Source organism: Lytechinus pictus, chromosome 18, assembly GCF_037042905.1.
Source record: "Lytechinus pictus isolate F3 Inbred chromosome 18, Lp3.0, whole genome shotgun sequence".
NCBI classification, from domain to species: domain Eukaryota; kingdom Metazoa; phylum Echinodermata; class Echinoidea; order Temnopleuroida; family Toxopneustidae; genus Lytechinus; species Lytechinus pictus.
This window is the reverse complement of record NC_087262.1, coordinates 24,248,461-24,268,116: the sequence shown is the minus strand read 5'-3', so window position 1 is coordinate 24,268,116 and position 19,656 is coordinate 24,248,461. Positions and strand designations below refer to the sequence as shown.

At 35.5% G+C, this 19,656-nt stretch overlaps 2 protein-coding genes across 2 annotated transcripts in view; both read right to left on the bottom strand.

Annotated features, from left to right (window-relative positions):
- Positions 1 to 1,758: 1,758 nt before the first annotated feature.
- Positions 1,759 to 8,312, bottom strand: LOC129281271 (uncharacterized). Its single transcript, XM_064113337.1, has 2 exons — positions 7,317 to 8,312; positions 1,759 to 4,348 (listed from the first exon to the last, which is right to left on the bottom strand). Exon 2 carries the CDS (start codon positions 4,329 to 4,331, stop codon positions 3,006 to 3,008), a length of 1,326 nt encoding a protein of 441 aa, XP_063969407.1. The 5' UTR covers positions 4,332 to 4,348; positions 7,317 to 8,312; the 3' UTR covers positions 1,759 to 3,005.
- A 4,674-nt stretch (positions 8,313 to 12,986) lies between these two features.
- LOC129281741 (netrin receptor UNC5C-like) overlaps positions 12,987 to 19,656 on the bottom strand; it is a 104,885-nt gene continuing 98,215 nt past the window's right edge. Inside the window, exons 12-16 of the mRNA XM_054917656.2 lie at positions 19,278 to 19,514; positions 18,570 to 18,716; positions 17,806 to 17,970; positions 17,047 to 17,222; positions 12,987 to 16,151 (exon numbers count right to left, since the gene is read on the bottom strand). Of these exons, the coding sequence (XP_054773631.2) occupies positions 15,980 to 16,151; positions 17,047 to 17,222; positions 17,806 to 17,970; positions 18,570 to 18,716; positions 19,278 to 19,514 (897 nt within the window). The 3' untranslated portion in view covers positions 12,987 to 15,979. The remainder of the gene's footprint in view (positions 16,152 to 17,046; positions 17,223 to 17,805; positions 17,971 to 18,569; positions 18,717 to 19,277; positions 19,515 to 19,656) is intronic.

Below are 19,656 nucleotides of genomic sequence, written 5' to 3'. Positions count from 1 at the left end.
TTTTCCTAAATAATGTGTTAGATGTACATTACAATATGTGAAGTGCCATCTTGGATGCTTTGAACACCTCGGATGAAATTTGGTCGGTGTCATGCATCTTTTCTTATCACAAAAGGAGGGGTGTTTTTAAAAACCAACTCTCGTCTGGCTAACTATGCTCACCTGAGCTTTATTTCATGATTTCTAGGAGAATGTATATTATGTTTTTAGAGATGAATATTGGAACCATCTATTATTGGTGAATTTAACAGAAATTTGTGTAGGTTATTTATCTCAACTTTGAAATTAATTTCACCTGTCACAAGTTTGAATAAATTATTGATCATGGCAAAGTTGATCATGATATAGCTGTGAAATCTCTTGCAGAAGAGCTTGAAACACATGTTCTATTTATTACTTAATCCCACTCACATCATGGAACTGTGTAATCATTTGTATAGAACTTTTAAAGCCATAATGCTGCTTCTAAATTTAAGCAAGACTTCATGAACGTCTGGAAAATGAAGTTTGAGGAAAGATCCAAAAAGAATATCTTCATGCCTCTCACTTTATCAAAGATCTCAGTCTAAAGGAGGATATTTGATGTTGAATAATCTCAATCATATGGTGGGAAGATACAATATATGTACTATGCAGTAAAACAAAGATCTGGATGATAGTGTGAATCTTGATCTCTATATAGCTCAACTTTTGTATGATTAAAATGATTGAGAATCACATTTGGCTTTCCATATATTTCAGTCAGTCATTCCAGTATGTACATGTATGGTATTTACAATGAGCTATATGGAATATGTGTACAACCAGACAGTTTCTGTTTTCAAATTGAATATGGAAAGCCACATTTTATTCAAAATCATGGTGAATTGTAATTTATGAATTAACATCCGATATGTTCCAAAGAAGCTTTCTATTGATTTTTGTCACAACATGTTGAGAATTAGTTGGAAAGCAATCACAGGTGAAACGTCTAGGAAAAACTTGTTTCACTGATATCCCATTCATTTGTAAGGTTGTGTGTAATATGACTCCCTGTCAATTTGTAATGTATTGATTCAGTATTTTATTAACCGATTCTTCAATTATTTTGGTAAATAAAAAATTAATCAGTAATCAAATATTTATAAATTGACCTTTTTAAATTTCATCAGTATTCAGTTTCATGAGTTATGTAGCTATTCATTCCCTTCTGCATGAATATCATGTATTATTATATTTAAAAATAACTATAGTGTACTCCATCTATGTGTTCAAATACCATTATAGTTCACAGGTTGTAAATATAACATATAGTAACATACATGTGGTTAAGTTACAAGTATTAATAAATACATTTTCACTTAATATATTTCATGAAATTGTATAAAAATTGGGTCATTTGGGATTAATTTGTGTGATTAAGTGAATAATTAGGACAAGGATAACAAAATGACAAGTGGCAGAGAGAAAGAGAGAGGGAAAGACATAAGACAGAGAGCGAGAGAGATGGAAAGACAGAGAGAGAGAGAGGGGGGCAGAGAGATCAGGGGATGGCAACAAGAGAGAAAGAGAAAAGAAAAATATACTTGATATATGGAGTTATACAAAGTGAAATATGGAATTCTGATGTGAATGGCCATCTAATAGCTCAAAAATTTGGAATAAATATGAGAAGATGTGTAGCTCTTATGAAACGAAAATTATTTCCCATCAAAATGAAATTAGAAAATCAATGTGTGTAGAAAGTAAAAAAAAAAAAACAACAATATGATACAGAACTGCAATTCAATATGAATTTTATTCACGATTAGCATAACATGCAATTACAATCAGATAAGAATAGAAAATCACTTTTTATCTTCGTTACATTCTTTTTATTCTCTGGATAAATTTCTGCATAGCGCCATCAAGAGTTAGATCATGTCCACTTGGCTACGTTATTGATCTGTTCAAGATCCCTTAGTTCTTAGTATGCTACTATGGGGGACTGAGGAGGAGAGTTATGAGGAAACTGACTGTACTTTTCAAAATACCACCAACAGGAATGGGGGGGGGGGACAATCTCCTTAGGAGATAATGTAGAATAGGCCTATTCTAAAACACCATGATAGCGACGGAGCGAAACGTCGAAGCCTACCAATAAAATAATATTAAAGGATCCTGTGCACATTTTACGAAGATTTGTATAGGTAAGCTTTTGACAATCTCGGGGAGGGAGGGGGTGAGTCAAGCCCATGCCCCCTATTCGAGGTATCAAAAACACCGATTTTCAAGAAAAAGGGTGGTTTTGAAAGACTGGTCAATGGTCAATCGCGGGGACAACGTATTTAGGGTTTGTTTTTTCCCAAAGCTTTTTTTTTTAAGACTAGCCAAACGTGTTCAGGGTATGTTTTTTTTTCCCAAGCTTTTTCCCCCGAGGTCACACTTTGGCGACATCTTGTTTAGGGGCAAAAATGTGTAAATAAAGCCCGCGAAAAACTTGTTTAGGGGGTTATATTGCACACAGAGAAAAACTTGTTTAGGGGGTTATATTGCACACAGAGAAAAACTCGTTTAGGGGGTGTTTGAAAATTTCTTGGTCACGCGTGTGTACAGCAATATATTTGAATGCCCCCCCCCCCCGGGCAGTTTCAGACCGTTCATGAGAGCAAATTTGGTCAAGGAAAGGATAAAACAATTTTTAGAAAATGGTTTCTCTTGATACATCGTCGTCCATCTAAGTTCCAATTACCAGCCAACAACGCTAACACAAAAAATCTATATATTCGCCCGCATAACCAACTTTTTACAAAAAAATAGTACCCTTTGGTCAGTTTGGTGTATATAGCGCCCCTCATCCGTGCCTTCAACCATTATTTTATTATTTTGGTGTCGATGGAAATACGCCCGTTCTTGTGTTTCATTTGTTAAAAAAAAAAGATCATGTGTCCTCTCCCCATTCTGAAATCCTGTATCCGCCCCTGGTGCAAGAATTGTTTAGTATAAGTAAAATTATTCAATTAAGTTTTTTAATATCCCGATGTCAATCAAGATCCAGGCTCGTGTTGTTCATTCAGTTTCTTAAGGAATCTTTTCGGTCTCTTCGTAGTATCAATAGATAACCTCTTTAAGTGATTGGTGAGGGGTTGATCTTCATTTAACTTCTCGACCATCTCCTCATCTTCGCCCCATCGGATGTACCTACACTTCCGCATCTCATCGAACAACTCTCCTTCTTCAAGGTCATCAATGCTGGGGATATCATTCTCCAGGACGTTCAGACTCTCCTTCTTAAACTTCCGGAAGCTTTGGAAGCTTTTGACCTCTTTATGCAAAGTGTTCATGCCAGAAACGGCGGCCAAGCTGGTTCGCCTGAGCCTCTGCCGCAGACTTTTCCGGCGATTAGAAGCAGACGTATCCGACATGAACCCTGTGCTTTGGCTTCTTTCGTCCTCTTCGTCCTCCTCTGCGATCGTCGGGCCAGCGGTACGAGGTCTTTCACTCGGGTCTTCTGTAATTGCTGTAGCCTTCGGCGAGCGTTTATCCTTGATAGCAGACATTCTTCGCTGGTGCTTTGCCATTTGCGTCTTGTACATGTCCAGAAAGTTTGTCCTTAGGACTTTGTTTTTCGGATCCTGCGCTTGTTCAATCATTAAGGCCGTTGCATTTGGAACGGACTCGCGTCTCTTGCGTCTAGCTGCGTCAGGTATCGATGTCTTTGGTCGTTCCAGCTGACTAGGTCTACTGCTTGATGATGAAGGTATCGCCGTGTTTGGTCGTATGTATGGGGTGTTCACAGACAGCGACCCATTAGGTGATGCTTCCTTCTGCTCAACACCACCAACACCCACATCACCACCACTACCATCGACGTCATCACCACCTTCGTTCTCCTGGATAATCTCATAGAGCGGTAGTATTTCCCTTTCCCGCATGCTTTCCAATGATTTGCGGTAATGGATGATGTTCAAATCCATTGATTTCATCGACGATAACCGTCTCTTAGAGAGCTGCCTATAATTGCCCGCCGATTGTGTCCTCTCCTTCGCCTTCTTGTTTGGTAAAAGCGAGCTGAGTTCTTGAGGGGTTGGTAACGTCGCATGCGCTTGCTTTTGAAGATACGACGGCACATCTTCCTTGGCACTTGAATATTTCGGTGGATGAAGTCCAGCTCCCGTCACCATCCAGATCTTCTCCTGGTCGCGACGGATATTGACGTCACGGTTGGTCGCCAGGCTCTTGACTGACGATTCTAGCTGCCGATCTAATGTTCGGTTTAGGTTCTGAGCCCGGTTGAAGATCCGGTTCGACCGGGATTTGAACTTGTCAAGGCGATTTTTGTAGTACGCCTGGGAGTCGACGGACGCAGACATGGTTGATCTTTGGTATTCTGTAATTGAAAAACAAGGGTTTGTGAATAGTTAAATGAAAAGTTTTTAACTATCAACCCATTATTTAATTGCAAATGAAACGAGTCGAACTGAAATTAATAGAAGTGAATTTACTGGCAATTGAGTGATTTTGACTAATCTTAAAACTATCAGGTTTGCAAAAACAAAATAGGTTCGTCTTCGCAGCAACACCAACTTTGCAAGGCATTAAATTAGACAACTATAAGAAATTAGAAACAGCCACAGTAATTTAAGCTTGATATAATTTATCTGATATTCAACGTGCAGTTTAGTTAGGCAGATATCTAAAGGTTAAAGGGAAGTTTTGCACAAGTTTTTCTCATCTTGCTAATAATGTTGCTTCCAAACAGAGACAAAAGTTAAGCATTTATAAAACGAATGATCTATTTGTGTTCCTTCCTTTCAATGCATGCTTCCTACGTTTGTAAATGCCAATGAAAACACATTCTAATTCAGGGTAGGAGGCAATGTCAAACAGTCAAATGTGACATTATAATTATTGTTATCAATATTATAACAACGAGTTGGCATCGTGGGAATATAACGTGTTCGAATCTGGACAATACAATCATAATAATACTCCACGCATGAATTGTCTGCAGTTGAAATACATAAGAATCATTTCTGGCGTTAACAAAAAGTCCTCAGACTCCTTTTTAAATCAAAGGATTTTTTTTTCGAGGAAGCCGGTATCATTCATCTATTCATATCAAAGCCTTGTTTATTGGGTTCCTAACATGTAACGAGGGACGCCATGGCTGCATTTCATTAACAAAAAGAAAGGTATAATTTTAGAAATATAATGTCGAAAATGTATTCAATGAATAAATCTTCCCAGGCTTCTTTAATTGAGGGGCAAAAATCACGTTTAGAATATTTCTATGGTTTTGATTGATAAATTTGACGTGTATCTTTATCTCGATCTATGGAATAGGAACATGCCCATGATATTCATTAAAAAATAAGAGTAGAATCATGTGGAGATGATTTATAAAATGCCTACTGATGGAAATAAGAGATAATTGACGGACGTTTTAAAATAAACTATTGTTCAAAGAAAAAGATATATATATATATATACGTTTGGAGAGTGGTGTTGGTCTGGTAACACGACTGCGTCACCGAAGCATCGGAAGGCCGCCTCACGTTTAACATTCCAGAGTCATTATCAGAAGACAGTGTTATCTTTGTATATCTATTTTATGTTATTTTATTTATTTCTACTTAGAATGCACAGCGATTTCGGTATAACTGTAATAAACTTTGATAGTGTTGCAAATTCTAATACAATTCTTGATATCATTCTTAAAGGGGAATGAAACCATTGGAACAAATGGGCTTGCGTGGAAACAGAAAAAATCAAAGAATAAGATCAAAGAAAGTTTGAGAAAAATCGGAAGAACAACGAGAAAGTTATGAGCATTTGAATATTGGGATCGATCACTAATGCTATGGTCCAGGGCCGAGACTCTGTTGTTAGGATAAGAAACATTTGATTAATAAGGCCGAAGTGGTGGGGTTTTTATGGAAATATTGTTAAATGCTTCAATTCGACTAGGTTTTATTAATGTTTTAATTTTATGTATTTGGAAAATATCTTTTTATGTTGTGAATATTTGACACTGGAAAAAAAAATTTGAGTACGTTGAATTTATTAGATTTTATTGTAGCACTCAAGAAAAAAAGAAAAAAATGTAAAGTGTTAAATATATGAGTTCTCAATGTATCTATGTATTACTTTGTAAAGAGATATTTCATTTGATGTATGTATTTTACTTTGTATATGAATTGAAGTTGTTGACAAATAAAAACTTCTTAATACAAAAAATTGTGTTTTAGGGAGGGTGGGGGGGGGGGGGGGGTAGGTAGGGTCCAGGGCTGAGATTTGTTGTTAGGATATGAAATATATGACTAAAGAGGCAAAGGTGGTGGGTTTTTCATGAAAAAAATGATAATGGCTTTAATTCATTTAAGTTTCATTAATGATTTATTTCTGTGCATTTGGAAAATCTCTTTTTCATGTTTTGTTAATATTTAACACTCGAACAAAGCCCGAGTATGTTGAGTTTATTGTACTACTTTACTCTTAATGCATGTTATTATCATCAACATTATTTATAATTATGTATTGGAAGATGTCTGATATTGTGTTTTATATAACACTTAAGGAAAACAAATGTAGTGGTAAATTTATGACTTGCCAAGGTATTTATTAATTTGTAAAGAGATGAGATTTCAATTTGTCATACGTATTTATTTTGTATATGAATTGAAGTTGTCAAATTAAAAACTAATTAATACAAAAATGGAGATCCTCCCATTGGCAATGTGACAAAGTTGTATGATGTCACATGTGAACAACTTTCCCTTTGATGGACTATGAAATATCCTCAAAATGTCTCTTTTTACTCTTTCTCATGGTGATACAAACTCTTCATCCATTATGTATTCTTCGAAAATCTGTATTACATGCCCTCCTATAGAAAGAATACATGATACTGATAGATGTCATGTAAGGGGCAGTTTAAGTGAAATACATACCAAAGTATTGGGAAAGTTGTTCACATGTGACATCACACACCTTTGTCTTATTGCCAATAGGATCTACATTTACAATAATGATCTAAACTTAATGCCCATAACTTTCTGATTATTTAGTCAATTTTTCTTAAACTTTCGTTGATTTGTTTCTTTGATTTTTTCTGGTTTTGCACAAGCTATCTTGTTCTAGTGGTTTCATTTTTCTTTAAATTCAACGTTTTGTAAAGATGACAAATATTGTATATGTTTTTTTTCAAAATTAATTCTGGGAAAGTTAATGTTCGAATTGATAAGGATCTTTCCAGAAAACAACTTAATAAATCTAGTTTTTTTTTTTAAGGAAATGATTATGATGAATGCGTTTAAACTCTACCATGAAAACAAGGACGTCATACTTATACTTACAATAAATATTAAGATTGCGCTTGATAAGCTCTGGACCCAGTTTTGCCTGGAGCAGATTATGTCGGTCAAGTATCTTCCATCTTCTTGGGCTCAACAGTTCACACTTCGTTTCCTTAGGAAGGTAGATCTTTAGCTGCAAAGTAATTGTTTAACGTCTAGAATGTTTTCACATTTGTCACAAAGACGCGGCTCCATTCAACATAGCAGCAAAACGGAAATGATTTTGAGGAAATCAGCCAAAATGATTGTTTGTGTTCAAACTACATTTGGCGGAAAATTCATAGATTATATCTCAAATCTGATGATGCTGACTAAGAGTTCTCATCGTGTACTGGTATATTGGTATGTGCTCTCATATGAACATGGGAAGATTCGCCTAGTGCAGATCATATCATATTCATGTGAAATTATTCCCAATTATGAAGAGAATTTATTTGACACTCCAAATCTTCGTGATATACAGTTCTTCAGAAGACTCCTCGGTTTTGGCGAAATAACAAGTATAAACTACTGAATTTAGAGCTTGCTGATGATTTCCTTTCGTAAACCCGCAAGGCACTAAAGCCTATATGTATTGATGAAGGCAGACTAGCTTACAGATATCACCAGATTGCCATAATATCGTTTCCGGGAAATAACTTTTCATCCAAGCAAAGACATTGATGAATGTATCAAAGAGATCCCTGGTATGAGCTGATGACTCCAGTGCTCATGTTAGGTCGAAATTGATTGGTAAAATTATCATTGAATATAGGGGCTAGAACTGCAATCGTGTTAGAATGATGCCACAACTGAAGACAAAATGATGACCAATGAATATGAAAGAAGAAACAAAGATCGGCAAAGATCCAAGAGAATTATTCCCACAGATGATGTATCAGGGATTAGTCTAAAGTATTCTAAACTGGAATACAACGGTAATCATCAAAACCCAGGTGAAAATATCAATAAAAGAACCGGCCACAGCCGACTCGTGTGTACTGCGTTGCCTGGTTCTATGCCTCGACAGCGCATCAATAACATTTCGAAATCCCATACAATTAAAATCAATATATGAGGTTTGAAAGAAAGAAGGATGAGAGATTAAAAGACCTGCAACAAAGTTGGCTTTGTGTGGGGTGATTGAGGGGCATTGTAACGAATCGATGAAAATTTCCCAATGTTTTATTATGTCCCGCGCGGAGGTAAACGCTCCAGCGGTATCGATCCAAGGTGAAAATGGTCATCGGAAGAATGGAAAATGAGACTCGTCATGATCGAGACGGTTGGCAGAGACAAGGGATGGTATAGACCCACTGGGGTTCGAGGGCGTGGTGGAGCTTTGCAGACTGGTGGTGGTGTTGGTGGTATTGGTATTGGTGTTGGTGGTATTGATGTTGGTATGACGGATGGTGGCGAGGGGAAAGAAACGGAACAATGGTGGCGAAGCTGAAAGTGACGAATTGAGAGGTGATTCATTAAATGATGAATGGGTGTGCCAGGGTAGGGGCGCCGCCCCAAGATAGAAGATACATGTCATGTACTGAGGTTGAGTGAAAATTACGGGGGTGGGGGATGATTCCACAAAAATGCCAAGGTGACCGGGGGAGATGGTATTAGAAAAAAAATCAGAAGATTGACGTCATCATGACAAGACGATCGAGGGCGAGATCGCATCCCTTTTATTAAAAAGGGCGTGATCGTAAGAGAGTTGAGTTCGTGATCTCTCTTACTCAGTTCTCTTAAAAAAATCACAAACGGAGTCCAATTTTCTCCCCATCAGTGGTGGATTCAGGGGGGGGGGGGGAGGGGTTCGTTTTTGAAAGACAATTAAAAAGTATGTAAAAATGTGGGGTCCCTACTGCAGATGGGGGAGGAGAGGGGTGATTGTCATAAAAACGACACAATTTTTGTCCATTTGGGGCTTGTCAAAAATATTTTAGTAGAAAAGTGGGCACTTTTTAGGCCCCTCTCCTGTTAGAAAATATATATGGGGATCCGCCATGCCCCCTACCACAAACAAAATCTCATACACCATGTACACATAAAACTCTCATGCCCACTGTAAGATCAGATCTCTATACATTCTTCTGCAAATATCTCAATATATAAAAACAATATACAAAAACGATTCACAAATGCTATTACAAGTGAAACATAGTTTTATTAATAATTCATACAAACATCAAACTCCTCTCTATACAATAACAGTGTTATTTATCTTATCTCCAATCTCCTCCATATATTTGTAATGATTCAATAATTATCTAATTAGATTAGTCTTCTTTAGACAACATTTTGTCAGAATTTGACAACAAAATAACAAAAAATCAAAAGTGAAAATCACATTGTATATGCTCTGTACCATTTCTTTTGAAATGATAAAAAAACCCAAACAATGAACTGGACAATGTATTAAACAAAAATGGAGGGGTTATAATGTATGCCTATTGAATTGTATAGACATTTATTTAAAAACAAAAACTGGGAATGTATTTGATGCAGATTCTAGATTTAGTAGATAGAATTGTATTTATCTGTACCAAATAAATGACACCCTCTTAATTTGTTCTTTTCTTTTTGGACAATAACAACAAAGAAAGGAAAAGGGAAGGAGACAGAGAAAAACAGAGATAGAGGGAAAATAGATAGGAAGAGTGAGGAAGAATGCCCCCCCCCTCGCCACACCCCCCCCCCAAAAAAAAAAGAGAATGAGAGGGATTGGAAAGGGCTGTCAGCAGTGGTAGGGAAGGCTTTATCTAATTTTAAGAGCAAGGCATCGTGCATACAGCACCTTAACAGGGTACAAACTTTGCTCATTCTCCTGAAGATGACAAGAACTCATTTGTCAAAACGTCGAGTTTGGGTGGTCATTTTCACAACCAACGTTTACCCAAGACAGGTGTATCGTGAAACCTACTATGCTTTTCTTCTTTGCCATGAAAACCTTAAAAAATATTATCACTATGAATATTATCACAGGAATATTATCACTATGAAGGAAAAAACTTTGCTTATTATTTGATTGGTCTATATTCATCTTACACCCATAATTGATTTTTTATATTTTTTATTTATACCGAGGTTTTTTACCTGACTGCTAAGAAAGCACGAATGCCTGTGAGCAAGCAACCAGGGGACCAACGGCTTAAGGTCCTCTCTGAGGGACCTGGTAATGAGGATAAATGCCTTACCAAAGGGCACTAGCGCACCTCTTGGGAATCGATCTCGGGTCACCAGACTCCGAAACCCCCGCTCTACAGACTGAGCTATCGCGCCTCCTTGATCTTTCATCAAAATCATTATAATTGCTGTCTAATAACAAACAATTATTTGTCTTATTGAATCTAGCCCACTTGATAGGTATCCTGCCTTCTCTTTGTAAAAAGGGCAAACAAAAAGCAAAAGGTAACGAAAGTCTAACAAAAACGTGAATAACAAGTTTTGAAACACACAACTTGTCAAAGAAGAGCATATTGTATTGAAAATGCAGATTGTAACTCAAACTATTGCCTAGCCTTTTAATATTTAATGAAATAATCAGAATTTATTGGCTACTGTAACAAAAAAACTTTGGATCTGGTAAAGATTTATTTGTACATAGAAAATCAAGAAAAAGAGTAAAGCTATTGTATCAACCAGTAAAACTGACATTTTCTGCTCTCACACTAACAGAATGATAGATGGTGTTTGCAACATGAGCTAAATATATTGATTCTTTTCTAAGGATCAATATGTGCCATGCTTTACATTCTCAATAGGAAAATGAAGTTTTTTTTTACTTTCATAATCAAAGACCAAAATTTGCTATTGAAAAAAATCATGCATAGTATTTGTTGTATTAAAAACATAAAAACAGAAGACAATAGGTAAGGAGCTAGTGCATAAATGTAGCCAACCTTACAATGAGCAATCAGTCATGTTTAGATTTTGGAAATACATTACAATAGATCTATTCACTACCCAAACAAAATCACCCAAAACATTTGTTTCTCTCCGATTCTGAATATTTATACAGAGATAAAGAATATTCGTAGAGTATAATAAAGAAAAAGCATCATAATCACGGTTATTTGGAGGAAAAGGCCTCATTATTTCCATTAGTTCATAGTAATAATATCTAGAAATATTCTATTGCGAGGCGCGTTGTTATTATTATTACCCCGGCTTTAGCTCGAGCTGCCTTTCCGCGCTCATGCATTCAAGGAATTAATCCTGCCGGGTACCCATTCACCTAACCTGGATAAATTTCTTGCTGAAGGAAATCACGCCATGGCTGGGACCCTCTGTTCCAAAGTCAGAAGACTAATCCACTGGGCCACAACGCTCCACATAGTGATAGTGGTTCTCATGCATATGGAGTATAATGTTAATCGGGAAGATTCAATGAGAGAATGCTTAAAATTTGTGTAATGGTGACTTACTATCAAAATCAAAACACAGCAAATCGCACAGTGCAAGAAGGTCTTAGATGGTAAGAAGATCAACTTTGACAAAAGGAAGCATGTATCAAACTGTGATTTTTGGTAAAGAGCTAAATGTGTCTTTCATTCACACAACTATCAATGCATGAGCATGATGCTAATCAGCCATACCTCATACAAGTTTCATTGTGTCTTTCTTTGAAATTTTGCCTGGAAGTCTGGAACAAATGATCAATTTGTAAAGTGTAAATTAAAAAAACACTTAAATTTCTGCTGATATGTACTTGCTCCCTTTTGTCAAACTACCTAGAGGAAGGTTGTATTTAAGTACTGATTAGGAAAAGTACTTTGGTTTCTTTGGAGTTTGATGATTACATCACTATCTCATAGTGACTGGACAATGTGAGGACAAAAAGAACATTTAACTACAAAGAAACATAAAACCTGTCTCTCATTTCACAGGACACACTTTTATTCCAAATGAATGCAGAGTATAATGTATGACAAGTGAGTGTCATTCTATTAATAGCAGCAGTCCTTATGAGTATGAAGGAAACCCTATTGAAAATATTATAATGTTTTTTTTTTCAATGAAGTCCTTCCCTATCGTTTCCGTTATGACATAAATGAATTTGATTTTATAAGTTCAAAACTAATAGACATATCCCAAAGCAGTATATTTTAGGATGGATGGTTTGCAAAATTTGCAAAAATACATTTTTTTAGAATGTTCAAATTTGAGCTAATAATACTCTCAATTTCTGTGAGGTCTTGATACTTTTTGGCAAATTATGCCACTATGTTACTAAATCTTAAAGGGCATATCTCATTGGAATGCCCTTTTGCCAGGCAATAAATGAGTGTACACATACACTTCAAATTCATAAATCTTTTTCCACTTTGATAAATATAGGTAAAACATTATTTGAAAAATAGAAATGGAATTATATTCAAACCCCAGTCTATAATCTAAAAAAAAGTTTTTTTCATTACACAAAATAAATATTTCCTTAAGATAATAAAAAAAAAATGAAATTAACAGGTTTCATGTTTATGGGAGTATAAATATGGCTGAACCATCTTTTCAAATGTAATTCCTAAAAATTTGTGCAAGTTAAAAAGGGTATAAAAAAAACATGGAGAGTGTGCATTATGGTTCTTAGTAGCATTAAACCTTCTACTATTAACTAAGAACATGTAACACCTGTGGTAGATGCAGAAGGATACATCTTTTACAAAGGAAAAAAAGACACTAAGACTGATCTTATATCATATCATGACAGATATATATATATATATATATATATGGAGGAAACACACATATGTATATATGCACAGAGATAGAAGCGAAATATACACCATTTCCCGTGCCCGATATCTATCATTTTATAAAAAATATCCTCACCATTCATAAATAGGATCAGCTTATTGGGGTTGAACACACAAATTACCAACTTAATAAACCCCAAAGTGATATAAATCTATAATCATATTTAACATGTATTAAAGTGGGTACACTCATCATTCATAATCATCATCATAAGCCCCACCACCATTTATAATCACAAATAGAAGAGTTATAAATATTTGCAATCATAACATCTTTCCTTTTTTCTTTCTCTTCACAAGATTCTATTATTTCTTTTTTACAATATTTGTTCATCAAAGTGATAGGTATATTATATTTGTACATATTCATTTACATATTTCACAATTTACACAGTTATGGAATCATGCTCACAATCGAATCACAATGTTGCTCATGTCGGCCGATTTTGCCCCCAAAATCATTGCATAGATGACTTCTCAAGCCAGTAAAATGAAAAAAAAGTAATGACCCAACTCAACAAATAACAACATGTTAATAACCTAATCACAAAGCTCAACATTTCGGAAGAGATAGAATTCACATATTCAGAAAAAAAGATAATTCTCTTGACCTAGGCTACAGAACACAAAGCTTGTCAATTGATCACAGAACAAATTTTTACGAGTGATTGCATTGACTACAATGTACGTAAAATCAATCGTAAAAATCAAGCATATATTATCAACTGCTAAGATTTGTGCTACGTGACCCTGGTTATCTTTTGACATTCAAACCTAGTATATATAGGCCACAGATAAAATACATTACCAATGGCCTATGTGCAATTCTTTAACTCATTACGGAGAAAAAAGTGATGAAACAATGAAAATAATCCTATGTATCAGGCTAAAGTGAGCAGCTTTTGCATGTGGCAAAAAAAGTGAGGGAAAAGCAATATACAAAACACCATTTAGAAGACTCCAGCAACTGTCCGTATGAAATAACAGTTGGAGATACTTTATATTCAGGGATGACAGACTTTGTAACTGTTCATAAGATACCCAATTAAGTGTGTTGTGTTAGGCTTTGCTACGCTCCCGAAAAATACCTTGATGATCTGGGTTTATTATAACAAATATCAATCATAGCTCTCAAACGTATCAAACTACATTAGTGCTAAAGTCATAGCCATTTTTAATAGCAAAAATTGTGTTCCTATTTTGTGAATAAGCTGTTACCATATCTGCAAACATAATTTCTGAATATATTAACATATCTTTGAACAATAACAAGCATACACTTGGTGCAAACATAAAATTATGCAACAAAACAATAATCTAAAAAGTGCACATTTTTTCTTAGTGGGCAAATCACATTACAAAAACAAAATATGTACAGCAACACCCAGAGAGGACTTATGGTCACCAACAATGGCTTGCAATTACATGAACAATCATTCATCTATCTGCAAGTCATGACAGAAAAATTGTGCAGCACTCGATCTACTTACAAAATAATAAACAACCTAGAAAGGTACATTTGCATAAATGGAATTGATAATTATGGAGTTGTTTAAAGGTTACACATTCTAAAGTCATGATTTAAAGATTTATATAAAGTATTCTTGTTGGGGAATTTTCAATTGCATTCATAGCAAATGGAACCAGTTTAAACCGGTTAAGTTTACCAGTTTGGTAAGTGAATGTTCCATATGATTTCAGTGGATGCACAAATTCAAACATTCTGGATTCTTTTCATTATCTTATCTCATTGACAAGAATAACATGATCTAAAAGCATGACCAGGCTAAAACCCTGTATTAAATAATAGGCCAACATGTTATATTCTTTCCACAGAATATATACATTTAAAGAATATGATAGCTGATTATTTTCATATATTTATATTAGATCCTCAATGATTGCAGCAAAACAATTTTAAATTCCAATATTGGATCCTCATGATTTTACCTGTCAAAAGCCTTTCCTTAAAAACAATTCTCGACACGTTTCTTGTCGTAAACACTTGACATTTGAAAGGTTAAAGATTGCAATTAATTCAACCTATTTCCTTGAATGCACACACATCATTTGATTTCCATAATTGCTTTACCATAAAATGTCCTTATTGATTATTCTGTAAGTTAATATCCTTATTAACCAATCAGAATATTCCATACATTAACATTGCTTCCAAATTTAGCTATGTAATAAATACACAAATGGTATCTGTTGGTAGATTAAAATGATGAATTGAATTGCTAATATAAAAAGTACTTCACATTGTAAATAAGTTACCTATCCCAAACAAAGGATTAATATATTTGGGGGTGAGGCTTATTCAGTCATCACCCTTTTCTCACAGTTAAAAAAAGTTTTGGTCTCATGTGACCTTCTGTAGCATGAAAATATGATTGTGAAGCAGGCAGTATTGAATCGTGGTGTGCATTCAGTGAGCGACTATATGCAGGCAAGCTGACTAATTATTCCTTCCTTATGCGTGCAGCGTCTTGGGAAAGACTCAGATTTGAATCATGTAAGAGGATACCAATACTAAACCAGTATACTAACTGAAGACCTTGCAGTGCTTTAGGGTATGAGACCATACCCTCAGAATTGCTGAAGACTATGAAAAGATTTTTCAAATCACTGTTCATCACAAGTCTTATCCATCTCAAGTAGATCATACAGAGGTGTTTATACTAGCATGGTGTGTTCTGGTAAATCTTCTTTCTATTAGGCTGTGTCATGAGTGCAATTCCGGGTCCAAATTGAGACCAGGTCCCTGCATGGTCCTGGTTCCATTAGGGGACCAAACCTTCATAGCTGCTAAAACATTCCATCACCCCACACATCCATCTCTTCACAAAGACGACTATTGCCATGTAAGCACCAATTAGAGAGTGTCAGTTAAAAGTTTGGATCGCTTTTGCTATCACAGGGTGGCAGATGTCACATCCATGCAGCCATCTGTTTCTGGACTATCGTGACGGCATCGTGTCTACCCATCTCCTGGAATGCTCCTGCCAACCTCATGAGGGCTCCCTCCTCACTGTCCCTGGCTTCCCACATGTCAAGGATTTGATCTGTTGGACTTGGTTTGATGCCAAAGAAATTTAGATATCTGAAAGAAGAAAAAGAAAATTACAATATTGTGTTTATGAGTCTGATCTAAATGAAACTATGTAGTTTCTACTAAAAGAGGTGGCTATACCCTTCCAATATAGCAAAATATATCAATGAGCCTACAGAGTTTAGAACTGGAAGCCACTGTTTGCAAAGTCTTTATTCAGGACTTCCTAACATCAAATAGTTACTAAGATAGAAAATAGTGGCAGCGGTGGGATTTAAACCCATGCCATTGAGATGAATATTGATAGTGACTAAGATGTCACATGGTCCATGGTAGGATTCAAACCCACACCATTGAAATGAATGTTGGTAGTGACTAAGATGTTACATGGTGGCAGCGGTGGGATTCAACCCATGTCATCGAAATAAATGTTGATAGTGACTAAGATGTAACATGGTGGCAGTGGTGGGATTTAAACCCACACCATTGAAATTAATTTTGGTAGTGACTAAGATGTAAAATGGTGGCAGCGGTGGGATACAACCCATACCATTGAAAAGAATGTTGACAGTGACTAAGATGTAACACAGTGGCAGCGGTGGGATTAAACCCATGCCATTGAAATTACTAGTGAAATTGACCAAGATTCATTTCAGGCACCCAAATCGAATGAATGAATAATTGTAAATCTGATTATTTCAGTGTAGAGTTTGTTATTGAAAATCAGAAATAATGACTAAAGCATCATCTTCTGTGGAAAAGCTGTACAAATCCCCCTTAAAATGACCTATCACCCTTTGAAGGAATAGCTTGCAAACCTCCAATAATAACTAAACATTCTAGATTCTATCTACATGTTAAGATTTCAATACTTTATTTCATTTCCTACAACTTCTTTATGTGGATTTCAAGAATGACTAACATTATCTTCATGATATCAACCTACCCATCGACACCTAGCTTTGTTGCAAGTAGTTTCCAGTCATTACCCTTGGGCTGGGGGATATCAAGGCATTGGCACAAGGCAGTTCTGACTGGTTTAGACAGGTGGAAGGCGTTCTGAGGCGGTACCATGTGGTTTGGGCTGTAACCATTTAGTCTCAAGTCTTGCTCAACAACAACCTAAACAAGGATAAAATAAGAAAAGACATTTTTAATCAGGGATACAAGAAACTAATGTACTTAAGGTGGATGAAAGGGAGGGAGGGGTGCCTGTTTGCCAAATAACTTTACTTATCTTGAATACCTAATCAAATATGGTAAAATTCAAAGCAAATTAACAATTATAAAATGCATTTATTATAACTCTGATCCTTGGGAAGTAATCAACAGGATGACAGGGGTTAGGGTCAAGGCCATGCTTGAGGTCACAGTTTGCTTCAATTGACTCACAATACAAACTCTGGAGAAGAAGTAGAGAATATTTCATTTTACTGCATTGCCAATTAAAGGATTTTAATGATTAATAAAAAAAATGATCAATCTTAATGATGGCAACATTCAAAGTGCTCTAAATATATTACACAACATCAAGCTGCATAGAAAAAAGACTGAAAATATTCAGTGCATAATTTATAATGTAATTATTCTACGTAGAATAATGCTTAATTTTCAGGATTCCTAAATACTGCCAATGCATCGATCTCCTGTATATGACACTCTACCTCTTAAGCATTAATGGTCAGTTTAATGAACCACGACCTACCTCATCTATGGTTCTCTCCATGACCTGCATACTGGTTGTATAGGTGCCCTGGGTCACCTCTATCCTGCAGCCGATTGGTCCGATACCCGGCTCCGTCTTAGCCAACGCAAAGGAACAGTGTAACGTGTTAGAGGTCCCGCTCCATACATGGTAGAAAGGAATCTCCTTGGAAAAAAGAAACATTGAAAATGACTCACTAAAGATTGTTGTTTCATTTCTATTCTACTTCATAGCTCGTTTATCAAAACTAGAGATTTTTTTTTGCTACAGCAATTATTGCTTACCAGTTTATTAAAATGTATTTTATTAAAATGATTGCAAGAACAGATATTTCAAGCAGTCTGATAAAATGATCCATTATTGCTGATCTTAGTTAGATTCATGTGAAAAATTTGCATAACTTTACTAAATATTTCCATAAAGTTGTTTAAAACCAATTCATCATCGATTTTCCATTTGACAGGTCTACTGGTTTGTAAAAACCTTGATCCTTCTCGATTATAAGCACTTGTCAACTTACAACATGCAACTTTACAATTGCATCATTAATTCATTTATCAAACCAAATCTTAATTCCCCAAACTATCAATTTTAACAGAGAAGATTAAAAATATATCACATAATGATTAGTGGAATTGATACTCAACCCGCCCCCGCCCCTGCCAGAAATGGTGACTAAAAATGAGTTTCAAACATCTGACAATATATTTAACATCTATACTCTTATCTGAGCAAGATATCAAATTGTGTTTGAGATAACTTACTTGACAGTTCTTGGCCAGCTTGCATTGCCAACCAGGGACTATATGTTGGATCTCCAATCTTAGATTATTGCCGTTGTCATGGTAATCAAATTGGCAGCTACCTTGGAGAAGCTGCCCTCCTAGTCTTCTCTCAACATTCAAGATATGCTGTTAAAAATTATGATAATGAAGGAGGTTTTTTCATTACTCTGTCAAATTAGGAGCCAAATTAATGGTATTTGAATAGATGTTTGTACCAAATGAAAAGGATTTATATTCACATCAAGAGTCAACAGAAGATATTCTAGTTTTTATGTAATAAGGCAAATAATTTCATACTCTTATGTTAACCTCATCCATCGAAATTATTTCTACCACTTTATAGTTGATATATTAATTCGGGAAAAACAATGAATTGGTCTATGAAAATATATCACCACATTTTGATATGTTTTAAATAAAATATGTCATATACAAGGCAAGAATACTAAAATGACACAGATTTCCTTTAGAAAATATTACTCAATAAGAATTTTAATCTTAAGCTAACTTATTTTTGATTTTGAGAATTTGTCTGCCAACACTTGCAGTTTAATCATGAAATAAAGTAGGATGTAATAGAATTCCTTTCTAGTCTAACCATGAACCTGTTTATTTTAGGGGTAGGTGTACAAGATAATCATCTAAATAAAAAAATATGAAAATATGAAAGGAGATTTTGATTCTTACCTCTAATGCATCTGGAGTATCTTCTGAGATGTAAACCTTGATATGATAATCTAACGTTGAACGGAGTGCAGGACCGAAGGCTAATAGTTTCAACCTCTTTGCAGATTGTCTCTCTGGCTTTGACTCGCCACTGAGAGCGTACCATCCTAGCTGATCCGTAACGATGCAAGATCGGTGGCTATCTACTTGACAGAAGACTTGAAGGTTTATGGTTTCCTCTCCGACTGTTGTCTGTTTCTGGATTAGATCATAAAATTTCAAAATTTTAGAACAAAACATTTTAGGGTAGTCTGAAGTCAAGGGTAAGGAAACTTGATTTATTTAGTGGGAAACTATAAAGTTTAAAAGTTCTGATGGTGACTTTAGAAGCCACATTAAC

Coding starts and splice junctions, on each gene's coding strand:
- LOC129281271 (XM_064113337.1), bottom strand. CDS start 4,331: ATGTCTGCGTCCGTCGACTCCCAGGCGTACTACAAAAATCGCCTTGAC.